Raw genomic sequence first — 13731 nt, forward strand, 5'->3', positions numbered from 1 at the left:
CCTCCCCCCCATTTTTCCAGTCCATGTCTCTTTCTCCCTCCGTAAATTCCCGAATGAAGTACGCATCCCGATTAAAGTACGCACCCCCGATTTGGGGCTGGTGGGAGACAAATATTCCCGTCTGAAACGTAAAATGGAAAAACTCGAATTAAGTACGCACCCCTTCTACGCATGGCCGGTACCACAGTGAACATGTAGTATGTATGTCTTAAAGTCAGTTCGTCGTTCCAAACAAATTTAAAATGGTTAAAAACTAGATTTATGCCGTGTACTACGTGATTGTATGGTAACGTAGCGGGAAACGTTTCAAGTTCGGGCTTGTTTTTCACCGCCGGCTGCAGCCGACTTGCAAGACGTCACCACCGCATCGAAAGGTAAGGCAAGTGCGGTGAAACGCACAGATTTGGATCCAGCTTCGGAGTGTTGGTGATCCGGTCCGGGCCGGTCATTGCCAGAGACCTACATTTTCTTACCGTGGGTGATTTGACTTCTTCTTTTACCGAAACTTGGTGTCAATATCGACGATAGTCACAGGAAATATGTTCATTTATTGAAGTTTAACTTTATTTCCACTCGTCAATATTCTTATCTAAACATGCTATAGACGATCGATGTTCCAAGCTCCCCTTGCCGGTGTTCCGCTATATTCCTGGGTCGTCCACGGATTTGTCGGCGGAAAACTCAAATAAAGTACGTACGCACCGCGACTTTGGCGACGGCCCGAGACACTTCTGGGATTTTGAAAAATGTAAAAAGTGCGTACTATATTCGGGAATTTACGGCGTATTTCTTGTAATTCGGTACTACGCGACACCATATTTTACAAAAGTTTTTCGGTGGCCCTCCCCCCCAGGCCGATTTTTTTTTTCGATGGCCCTCCCCCCGGCTCAAAATTTTTTTCCATGGCCCTCCCCCCAGGCCAAAATTTTTTTCAATGGCCCTCCCCTCCAGTGCACCAGCCCTCCCCCCCGGTAAATATCGTACAGTCCCCAATCATGACAAAATTAGGCTAGATGACTACAAAATATCATAATCTTCACTGATATATCCTAAGTTGATCATTATGCTGAGCGTTGGTGTGTACAAAGGATACAGTCCTGAATCCTGCCCCCTGTAATGCTGCCCTTCTCGTTGAACTGCAGCTGAATGAACTTGCCGAATCTGCTGCTATTGTTATTGTAGACTGTCTTGGCATTGCCAAATGCCTCCATGATAGGACTGTTGAAAAACAATGTCAGGAAGTAAATATAGTTAGTGTGAGACACAAGACTATAGCATGAATTCAACACAAACTAATGATCTTACAGTACTAGTTCTAAAAAGAATATGGGTTCTATGAAAACAGCTGGATCCATTTTTTACCACCCATACTTGAGACATGGTATTGGGATGTAGTATTCAGTAATACAAGTAATCAGCTCCTAAAGCTTCACAAAGATCTTGTAGAGACAGGGCCAGATTTTGATTGAAGGTCAGACTCAAGAGCTCATCCTACAGAGTCATAAAGTCTCAGGCAAAGTGGAGGAACTGATTGCTGGCACCAAGGTTTATCCTATGTCTAGTAAGAAAGAAAACAGATTCTGCTCTTATTGAAAATGATGGTTTGATAGGCAGAAAATCTGCATCTATGACATAATAGTATCAATCAATGTTGCTAAATTAAGAGTCTGAAAAATAAGCACTGAAGGAAGGTCAATTTGGGACATTTTACTATAGTGTAAGGAGGCAGGTGCAAAAAATGGAGAACAAATGAAAGTGTATTAATATGCATCAAGAGTGAAAATAATTGAAACAATATTATTAGCAGTTCCCCCACAATCCTTGTGAATCCCATGGGGGTTTATGGAGTACCTGCTCTGTAAGATAGCCTGCTCCACACTGGTGTCTGTGCTCCCTTCTCCAGACCCTCCTGACACCTGGCTCATCTCAGACAGGAACTGTAGGATGAACTTGGTGCTCTCTGTCTTCCCTGCTCCACTCTCTCCACTACACATGGAGAAACAGAAAGTTAGACCTGTTCTCTTCACTCAGTTCATTCAAAAACAAACTTCTAATGCTTCATGTCCACCTGTGCTGATTAGAATCTAAGGCATTGCTATTGTTCAATCAATAAAGTGGATAGAAAACAATGGGGATTTTCTTAGAAACAACAAAAGATCTAGTTGATATATACATGTATTCATCTTACCAATAATGTCTTGACCAAAATTCCCATTGATTATACATTCACATGCCTAGCACAGCAGCGCCATCTAACTCCATAAGCGGTACTGCACCACAGTATTGTACAATGTATCAACCATGTCAGCTGCCAGTAATTATGAAAATGTATGACGCAGCATCAGATGTTTTTATGAATTTAGATTGTGAAATCACATTCAGTTGTCTTTAATCGTACTCAGATATCTTAAAGTTAATTTGAGGCAGAATGCTGGGGGGTCCCTGACACCTGTTCTCTGGGAAATCTTGAGTAGATTAAAAACACGGTGATTGAAGGATGGAGTAGATTTACTAACGGAAGTGAGGTTTTGTGTTTCATATTCAATCTATTTGAATCTGGTCACAATTAAAATTATGTTGCATATTGATGCATCTTACCCAGTGTAATTACTACTGAAAATCATGATTTTTCGCTGTCACTTCTTTACCACAAACTTATCATTACTGTGAACAAATAATTTGCTTCCTTTTTTTAAACCTGCCTCCACTGCAAAAGTTCTGTGAGCATGTGCATTTTTCTCAGACTGCAAACTTTTGCTACTGTAAACATAAAGTGATTTACAGTATCGTCTGTGTGTAATACCATTCTTCTTAGTATAATAATATAGTGATAACCTACCTGATGAGAATACACTGGTTCGCCCCTCCTGCTTTCCACATGGCATAGTAACACTCATTAGCAATGGCAAAGATGTGAGGAGGGAGGTCACCAATGTGCTTCTTCTTGTAGGCCTGGATACATCCTTTACTGTACAGGTCCTCTATTGGCTTGTAGGGGTTCACTGCACATAGGATATGTCCTATGTATGTCTGTAATGATTTAAAAAAATACATATACATAAGTTAGTTGCATGAAATAATTTGGCAATTCTTCTTGTAGCTCTGGAGGTACATCTGAACAATATTTGGATTATGGGAATTTTTTAAATACAAGTCTGTGCATTCTGTAAAAACATAACAATTTTGTCTGATGATAAATAAATAAAAACAACAATGAAACAGAAACCTGTACCCAAAGAATGCATTGTTTCAATTTTGTCAGCTTTTTTGTTTTGGCACCGCTATAAGGATTATTTCTTGTCATTCCAAGAAACACAACAGACTTTTCCGGCAGACATTGAGAGTGGGTTGTGATAGGGCAGACCTAATCTGGCAGCAAGGCTGCCACTGTTATAAGTAAGACATGTCACCCACATGTCAAGGTTAAACCTGGTCTGGGCCTTTGTAGATCACTGAGCTATGGATAAGTACTAAATCGGTTGATCCAAAACAGTTCCTTCTTGTATAAGCTGGCGACATTTTCTGTGAGAGAACTTCAAGAGACAGGATTATGCTTTGCTGAAAAAAATCAGGCAACCATCTCCAGTAGTTTTGGAGCCAATGGCCTCTAGGCTGAAAAAGGATGAGCGATGGTAGCATTTCATGCTTGAGTTAGAATAGAGTATCATTCTACCTAAAGTTCAGGGTAATGGCTTAATTCCATGGTATTGAGTTTCTGGTCTAGGAAACTTGAAGGTCAAATCTTGTTGAAAAAAATCCTTGATATGCTCAATCCAAGGCTTTTAATGTCTGACACCAATTAACAACAATAAATGTGCCTTTACAATTAGTATATAGTGACCTATAAGCATGCAGCTTGGTTAACATATTTTTGTACCATGTTTCAGGCAATTAATGGTTATTTGCTTCCAAAGACTTGATTGCTGATTATTAGTCACTTATCAGATGATGAAGAAGTTTTCAAAATGTGTCATCATCAAACTTTCACACTTGATAGATTAGGTACTACTACCCAAGCATCTACTACAACCACCAAACAATACAATACATCTCTCAAGTTTGTTGCTTTTAGAGTTCACACATCCCTCAGCCTGTGACAAGTGTTTCTTATCATCCTCACCTTATTTGAATAACTCCTTCATACACGGTCTTTGTTTCAGCAAAAAGGCCTCCTATCTCTTACCTCAACACACCTGACACTTTACCTTGACATTCAGATAGGCTTTAGATTGTTTATTTGACTCTGCCAGCCTCCTGTTAGTACATTGTGTCAGTTTGACACACTCCAGCGGTCGGTGAAGACCTTGTGTGTGGAGGTGACACTGAGTTTGAATAGCAAGGTGGGAGGGCAAAAACATTCAAAAGCCCCAAGTCTGTCATGACATTGTATTACACTGTAAAAATGGAGAACTTTCTATCCAACCTCAACTGATGTACTGTTACATACTGTTACTTCTTGTCTTTGCAAGATCACAATGTCACAAGGATGCTACAGAGAATGCAAAATGGATAGGTGACTTTGTTTTCTGACTCTGAGAGAAGCAGAGTTAATATCTGGGAGCAGTGATCACTCCCCCTTTGATATCCGCTAAACCTGTCTCTAATAGGAATCAGTCAGGGAGGGAGGAAGCACACAGTACTGCCCCCAGGTACATGGAAGGGTCACACACAGGGTGGTTTAAATTCAACCCACAACATCGGCAGCTGTTGTCTTCCATATACACTCACTTGTCTGACATTTATATTGCTGTTTAGAGAATTCAAAAGTTTAACAGTCTGAATGTTTGAAGATAACAGCTGCACTGAACAGTGTTGGGCCAGATAGGATTATTCACAACGTAACCATTACACTTTACAGATTTGGTGCATAGATGTACTACTGAAGTAAAGTAAAGTATGTGCTACAGCTGGGAGAATTTTAAATGCTGTAGAATCTAATGTAACAGTTTGGGTGGACTACCAAAGATAGCTTTCGAAATTATCTTTTGTGGAAGCTGAAAATCTAAAGAAAGGAGGTCATACAGATAGAGGTTATTCTTTTTCCTAATTCTAAAGCAATAGAAAGCTGGTGCCAAATGACCACCATTGCAGGAAGAAGGTTAAAGAAAGAAAATCAGAATAAATTGTAGTGATGTTCCATAAGTCACTGATGGGAAAGAAGACAGAGTTAGCATCACATTCACAGCTGTACAGATCCACAGTAGTTTCTGCGATGGTTACGTACGTATATCCTGTTTCCGACGTATCTGAGCCTGATGTTCTCCAGGATCGACCCCTCGTTCAGGTCACTCAGGTTCGCCATGTCCTCCACGCTGTCCGCCATGTTGTCCTCTTGCATAGGTCGCACAAGGTCGTGGGTTAAGGCACTCAGTGGGTAGGTCACACTCTGTAGCAGCAATAAAACACGGAATACAATAAGTGAAAATGTCTATCAAAGCTCACAATCACACACTAAAGGTTAACAAGAGGACTGCCAAGCATTGTTGGCAACAATACAAATTGACTGGAAACATATATGATACAAATCACCTGGTTAAAAGAACAGGTCTGCCTTTGAACTTGCTGTAAATACGTGAACTTGACACCTGATAAGCCATCCATGCTGCATAACTGTTAATACAGCAATAAAGCATCCAATCTATAAAACAGCGCAGAAGTTCGCTGGCTCACAACCCAGTCTGCACATCTAAATGTCGCTTCTCAATCAGGCTTCTGACTAGCAGAGAAGACAGACAGGTCTAAGCCAGCTCTCACTGCCCCTGGGGAAAATTCAAATGAGTCCTGATTCCTGCTCTCCATCATGCCAAGACACTGTGGGTATCAGATTCACTTCTCCCAAGGTCATGTCAGACCTAATCTTGATAGCATCCATCTCGTAGGAATGTGAAATAGACATGACCGCTGTCTGTACGTACAAAATGTACTGACAGAGCAAAGTACTGAGGGTAGGGTGGACAGATAGTGCTAATGCATGTGATAACATACATGTTACTGCTGGGTGATCGATACACCATGTAGGTGGTAACCATTGATGGATTTCTAAAGGACTCGGACCACAACACTGTGCTGTATGACAAATCTAGTCAGACAGGGGTGGATGTGGTGTGTTTTACTATAGACAAAACAAGTCTGTTATGTTTTCAGTTTAAGAACATGGTATGAATTAACTTCAGTGCTGTGCTTCCTTGCTACAGAGGGATAGGATTTAGGTAAAAATCTTGTCCTAAGGCAAGAATGGATACAAGTAGGGTTAGGTTTATTCCTTTGACTCCCAATGTGTTCTTCTCATGAATACTCAGGTACAAGATTGTGAACTTATCACATCTATTATATAGATTGTATTTTGATGTAATTTTTGTAGGCCAAATGCCCTTTGGGATTTGTTTTGTTTGAATTTGATAATGCTACATTAGTTACTTTTGGATCAACATTGAAAGGTGCACTAGAGGTGATAAACAACCCTTGCATATTATCAAGCATTGTTGTCAACCTGACAAAGGACTTCTATGGGACATGTCAAGAGTTGGATGACCTTACAATAAGGTCAAGTCATTACTAATACATAAATCAAAATGTCTATATCAAAAGTTTTCTATCAGAGAGTCTAAAAAGCACTTACCAAAAAGTGGGCAGAGCAATGGATGTCTTTGTCAGAATACATTACATTTCATCCGGTTCCAAAGCTATTTTAGGTATTTCCTTCAAGTGTCCACAAAATATGTAAGCAACGGTGTACTGTTGTAGTTATTATCTGCCATCTAGCTGAAATCAACTTAAAACTTCTCAGACACAAAGAAAAATACAGAAATGGTAAGATTGACAACCATAAATAATAACCATAACATGATCATTACCAACCATATTCTCAGCTATCCATTTTGTATACTGATTGTGATCGAGCTGGAACATTTGGAGACAAATTTGAGTCCTTACAATGAAGAAACCCAATATATCTCCAACAACAAAGACGGAAAAGCGTGTAAACTAAACAAACATGCCACAAATATCTACAGTATCTTGTTGAGAGTCATGATACCGAAGTAAAACTTTTCATCAGAAGCCAAGAGAGGCATCCCAGTCCAACAAAGACAGGAAGACAAGGGGCTAGGGAAGTATGACCAGTATTTTCCTGCACGAGGAAACTTCCTGAACCCACACCGCAGTGAGTCAAGAGCCTATCGCAAGGCAAACAGGAAAAGTAAACAAAGAAACCCACGTAACACTTACAGACTTTTGTCAAGTACAATTCTTAAAGAATAAAGCCAGACAGATTTTCTCCTTAAATCTTAAATGTGAATGGCTTGCTTAATCTTCTATCTTGTATTCTCTGTGAATTAGTGTTAGTTCTACATATGCAGTTACAAATGTATTTGTATTTGGCAATAAGGCACAAGCTTGTCAACACTATGGATAAATATGTATACAGTGGTTTCAGTGTCTATAAACAGTGTCTTTGCTTTGCACAGGAAGTTCTTTTTCAGGAAAAGGACTTTCAGACTTGTGAAAATCAAGTGTTTCAAGGGTACACCAAGTGTAAAGCATGGTTTACAGTGGTGACTTTTAAAAAAAAGTCCTATTGTCTCTGGAAATTAGGGTCAGATAGGATTCAGAAAAACAGCCCTCGCAAAAGTTTGCATTCTCTTGTGTGCATTACGACAGGAAAATCCTAGTCATAGGGAAATAAGCATGACTTGTATCTACGTGGGAGGGGGAAATACAAAGGAAAACACGCCATTGTCTTCCTTGGAACCACCCGTCTGTTCAAAGGAACCACTGGAAAACCGAGGGCCAGCATTTACATCTCTAAACCAAATGTAGATTGACACCTGCTGTGTCTGAAATGATGTGGGCCGTCTGAAAGGAAGTTGTTTTACAACCTCTGTCATTAACCTCATTACAGACACAAAAGAAAGGGGATTTGCCTATACATTAATAGTGGGCAAACTTGTTTGTTTTGACAGCTCTCAATTAAGTCGGCAAAGCTGAGCACAGTAGCAAAGGACAAGATAAATTATCTGTTCAATCAAACCAGATGACACGTGTTACTACTGGTTTCAAATCATCATATGACAACAATGAAGAATCATTGTCGAAAGCAAAAGTAGGAAGAAGATAGTTCTGTTATTGAAATATTGCATTAAAAAACTGGCCTGTCAGATACACAGAAGTACAGAACAGCTTTGCTGACAAATGCATGTAGGAGTCTGAGTGAATCATGAAAGTAGATCTGTTTCCATCTACTCAATCCATCAAAATGACATTATCTAGGAGCATCTGCAACTGGGCTATGGTATGTTCAAATTGAATCCAACAAGTACAAAGACCAAGAAACTAACAAACTCATTTTACTGGGAGTGAATGACATGATTTTGCATTACAGGATAACAAAGAATCCAATATTTGGGACATTGCCAAGTAATGATACATGATAATGATGATGATAGGGACTGAACAATTCCCCTGTGTATCAGGACAATGTGAGTTGAAAGGGCATATAGGAAATGGTGGGTGGGACCAAAGGGCTGTCTTCAGGGCCTGTCAACTCTGGTTTGGATGGGTCAATTAGTAATACCTCTGACAGACTCCAGTCTATATCACAATAGGCATTTGGGTCAATGTCAAATGACAACTTATGATGGCAACATCATGTCTGACATAATACAGCTTTTACGGTGTTTCCATGGTAGATAACATTTGCTGTACAGTTTTATTTCATGTTTTATATTCAAAATATGTTGGTTTTATCATACTGGAATGTGCATCAACGGATAACAATAGATCCCTTTGTTGACATAATGACTCAACAAGGCCAAATGTAGGCAGTAAGGAATGTCTTTCCTGGTTCAGTCAGTCAAATGTCATGTGTCAACGTAGATCAACACAAGGTTGTCTGATGGCTGCTACTGTACCATTCCTGCTATTCATACCGTGGTGTCTAGACAATAGCTCCAGGAAAACAACACATCTCAGGGCACTGACCTCTACAAAAACACAGTCAGTAACAATGGAAGAATAATGTGGAAGAATAATAAACAAAAGTGGGGGGGGGGGGTAAGAATATCAAACATTCAAAAGTACATGAATCTATTCATTTTATGTTATGCTATGCTGAAATTTCTTAAAAATGACATCTTCATGGTACATATAGACTGTTACAGGTTAAAAAGCAATTTTTTCATGCATGGAAGTTTTTATGAAAGGCCACACCTTCCTCTACATTTAACAATAGAAAGATTGTAATTTATTGCAGCAACCAAAATGATATTGAATTCCTGATGACACTTAAAATGCAGCTGACCAAGTCAGATGTTTCAGTGATATGATACATGCAGGCAAAAAATACTATTCACATGACAGTCACATACTCAACCACATAAACTTAGACCTCCTAAATTTACCTGAAAAGCACTGAACAAATCTTCCCACTGCAAACACCCTATCAGCCTTCAAGAGGAAGAAAAATCCTTACTTGTAAGCTGATTTATCCACCAATCTATTGTTACTACCCTTGGTGCAATTTATACAAATCCTCTATTGGTGTGAAACATATAACATGTACTGAAGACATGTGGGGATCGATATGTGGAAGGGAGATCTTACAGGACATGATCCCTTCTGACTGGGAGGTTAGATTCCATCTGCTCTGGCTGGATATAACTGAGATGAACACTGACATTGAGAATTGCCTTGACTTTCAGTGGAGGCCATGATCTTGCTAAGCTAATTACCACATTTGGGAGGAAGTTGTCACCTCATATATTCCCCCCTGCTCTTTCAAGATCTTATCACGGTAAAGCAATACCCCTGACATTGGCATTTTTTCACACTTTATCTTTACACACCCAAGTTACTCTGTATGCTTTGCTGGGGCAGCTCTCAAAATATTTTTTCTAGACATGATTCAAAGACTAACTTTTTACAGACAACAGTCAAATTGAGACTGTTGAACATGTCTGGTAACATATATTTACCTTCGCCAAGAAGGTTATGTTTTCAGGGGCGTTCGTGTATGTGTGTGTGTGTGTGTGTGTCTGTCTGTCTGTCTGTCTGTAAACACGATAACTTGAGAAGGCCTTGATGGATTATTTTGATACTTGGTAGGTGGGTAGGTCTTGATGAGACCTCAAAATGATTAGATTTTGGGCCCCCTAGCGGCTTGTTATGGTACTGCAGCTGAACTTCCGGTTTTGATATCTCATGATCTAGACATGCTATGGTGATGAAATTTGGATGGTAGGTAGCTCTCGTGCTGGGGAAGAAGTGACGTGAGTTTGGGCCCCCTAGTGGCTTGCTCTGGAACTGCAGGGATATATTCTTGAAATTATTCAAAAGAGGATAACTCAAGAACCGTTTGACGGATCGTCGTGATTTTTGGTATGTAGGTAGCTTGCGTGATGTTTAATATAATTATGTGACAATTATGCAAATATGGATGTAATTTACATAATTTATGGGGAAATTCTATAAATCAGCTGCATTCCATGATAGGACAATTGAAGCTTGTGACAATGGTAATTGACAACGAGAGAAACACAGGAAGATATTGATTATGTTAATAATGACTTAATTTGCATAATTAATGAGAAAGTTTTATAATTATGTAATGATAACTGCCTGGAATTTCATACTTGTGGTATTTGAAAGTTTAGTTGAGGTGAACATCATTAAACATAATTTATTCAAATCAGGACCTCATTTGCATAATTTATTAGGAAATGCTAGAATGCATTGTTTGTTAATATAAGACTGTCTTTTGGTTGAGATTATGATAAAATGATATAATTCATGAAAATTAGGTTCCTATTTCTTAAATCAGGGGGCCGGGGAATAATCTAATCTATAATTTGTCAGTCATAAAGATTAACATCATTTGGCGAAGGTATGAGATCGGGGAACTCTAGTGAGTAATGTTTCCAGACAGTGTCTATTTGCAGGAGTAAAATCAAAACCAGATATCTTCCTTTGCAAAACATGACTAAGGACTATCATTTCCTTTCTTCATGCTTTCTGAGCAAACCAATTCATCAGTGACCTCACACAGTTGTGTCCTGACCACATCCCTACACTACAGAACCAATGTTGGCAACTACTAGAGAGGATATGCATAGGATTATGTACCAGTGTTCTCCACACCAGGATACTTCAGCATAGGGGCCTCTACATTGTGATTTGGACCCCCTATTCTGTGATTTAGCCCCCTATGCTGTCTTTCAACCAGTGTAGGGGTAATTCTTTTTGGGGAGAACCCTGTGACCCTTCAAAAATTAAAATTTGTCTTAAGAATGAAGCTATTCAAGATGAAATACACCAAATTTATCCCTCAAAGAGCAAGGAAGTTATATATCAGAGGGTTATGAGCTTTTGATTTTATTTTTTGGGAGAATACCAGACCCCTTACTGTGGTCATGTCTATGGGATTCCATGCATGGCTTGCACTATGGAAAGTTGTCCTTCTGTACCTGACCCCTACGCTGTGAAAAATTTCTGGTGAGAACCCTGATGTAATACAGGCCAGTTTGCAAGAGAGATTAGTCCAGGAAACTGGATCTTAGAGGTGGTCTGGTCCAGTGGGAACTGGACTGTAACCATGACCAATTTCAATTTCACAGACAAATGGATTTAGTCTAAATTTAGAACATGTCTTCCTACTAGTGTCCCTGGCTGTGTTGATAGTATTCACAGTATGATACCAGCCTTTGTGACAACAAATACTAGTAGGCTACAATATTCCATTATCTATTTAGTCATGATTTTTGATACCATACAAATGTATATCAAATATCGTAAGTTTTAACAAACAGTTATATTCTGGCTAATTAGTGAGGTTCAATCATTGTTATATAGAGTTTAATACAACACTACCCACAGTGTATCTTGCATTTTAAACACATTTTTTCTGTGAAAACAGTTTTGAAGACTTACATGTCTGGCTGTCACTACCCTCTCAGACCTAAGTTGTGGCTCTGCATTCACCAACATGCTACCAAAATGTCATTAACATTTGGGATGCTTGTGAGAAGGGAGACAAAAATTTTTCACAGCTGGCAAAACTGAACTCACTCACTGTCTGATTTACCCATCAGGATAAACCAAGAAGCTTCCATCACAATGTCCTTGGATTAACTTACCAAGACATCCTTCCCGACAGAAATGACTGTCTATTTGAATGGTGCACATAGACTTAATCCATATCATAGACTATCTGTCAGTTATAATAAATAGCTATTTTAGTATGAACATTTACACATCTATAAACAATACAGGTACTTGAATGGGAGTTTTCATGGCTCACCCAAAGCTGTACCCTATGGCCAGGCGAGTGATAGAACATCAAATAATGCTATGGGAAAAAGGACATTTTTAGATTCCTACTCATTTCACATTGTAGGGACCATCTTTCCTTCCTTGCTAATTAGGGGAAGATAATGTAATATTAAATTTAATTTGTTTTAAAGAGAGAAAGGGCAGATCACTTTAATTTAGAAATAAAAGCCAGTAGTTATTATTCTACCTTCCTCTCTCTATCCTTACCACAAGTTAAATGGTTTATCCCTCAATGTTCCCCTTTTCAATTCCCAAACTGTCAATGTCATGCCCAAACTATGGATCTGAAACATGACCTCAGGACTAAGGGCGTGTCCCACAATGTCCCTTGCCCACATTCTGTCCCATTGGGTTGGATTTAGATGCATCACCACAAAAGCATGCTTTGTGCAGGATAACCCTGTTGGCCACAGTTTTGTACTTGTAATCCTATGGGTAGGCACGTTCAATACCAAAAGGATATGTCATCTGTCTACACACAGCACTTTTGTGATGGCAGAGTTTAAAGCTAGAAGAACCACAAAATTTCAGATCTACCACTATAGACCTGAATGGCTATACTTTATATGAGTGAAATACAATATTATTTTGAAACCCACATATCTTTCACAATTATCTTGACTCTGTTTGTCTAACATTGATTTTAACCCTGTCTCCAGTATCCTTTGACAAACCAAAGGTGTAACAGCTGGAAAAGTAGAAATTTGAACTACAACAGACAACAATGCGTGCTCTGTAAAGACTGTAACAGGAAAATTAAATCTGAAGGTTTTAAAAAGTGAGAGAGCACTTCACATCCCATAATGACTGACAACCATGAAACTGTAATTTCTCCATCACTTATCATTCCAATAAGATCGACTGATTTTCTTGGCCATGACTACTTTGTATTGGCCATGTAGTTTAGAAAAAAATGCAATAATGCTGCTAAAATTGTCAACACACCATATCATATATTTATATCAACGGCTCAGATGACCATAGAATGATCTGTCAATCAACTAAATGCACTTGTGCACCATCATCTGAAAAGCTTCCGATTTCAAACTTGGCAAAAATACATTTTCCATGTTGAATGCAAGTTGTTCATTCAGTAATGCTATTATTATCTTTCTATCTTTGATGAAAATAACATTTGATAACATCCTGTTTCTTCAATGCATTTGACATGAAAATATAGAACTTCACATTTTCAATTCCATTCACTAGACATGCCTTTAAGATTGATTATGAAAGCACTTGAACTTGTAAATGATACTATCAGGTGCTAATGTTGCTGCATGCACCAAAACAATCATTTTACACCTACCCAATTGGCACACACTTCACTCTCACATTACCTACATGCTTGTTAATCTCCAAGCAGATCATACGGTGGCAAGGCAGTATCCATTGGCCAGAGGAGTG

General features: G+C 39.0%; 1 protein-coding gene across 1 annotated transcript in view; it reads right to left on the minus strand.

The window, feature by feature from the left end:
- The window catches only part of LOC109478691 (unconventional myosin-X-like), a 64061-nt gene that overhangs the window by 46025 nt on the left and 4305 nt on the right, over positions 1-13731 (minus strand). The window contains 4 exon segments of the mRNA XM_019780359.1: positions 1094-1218; positions 1852-1986; positions 2840-3030; positions 5225-5386. Of these exon segments, the coding sequence (XP_019635918.1) occupies positions 1094-1218; positions 1852-1986; positions 2840-3030; positions 5225-5386 (613 nt within the window).

Source organism: Branchiostoma belcheri, unplaced genomic scaffold, assembly GCF_001625305.1.
Source record: "Branchiostoma belcheri isolate BF01 breed outbred unplaced genomic scaffold, Haploidv18h27 scaffold45, whole genome shotgun sequence".
In the NCBI taxonomy this organism is placed as follows: Eukaryota; Metazoa; Chordata; class Leptocardii; order Amphioxiformes; family Branchiostomatidae; genus Branchiostoma; species Branchiostoma belcheri.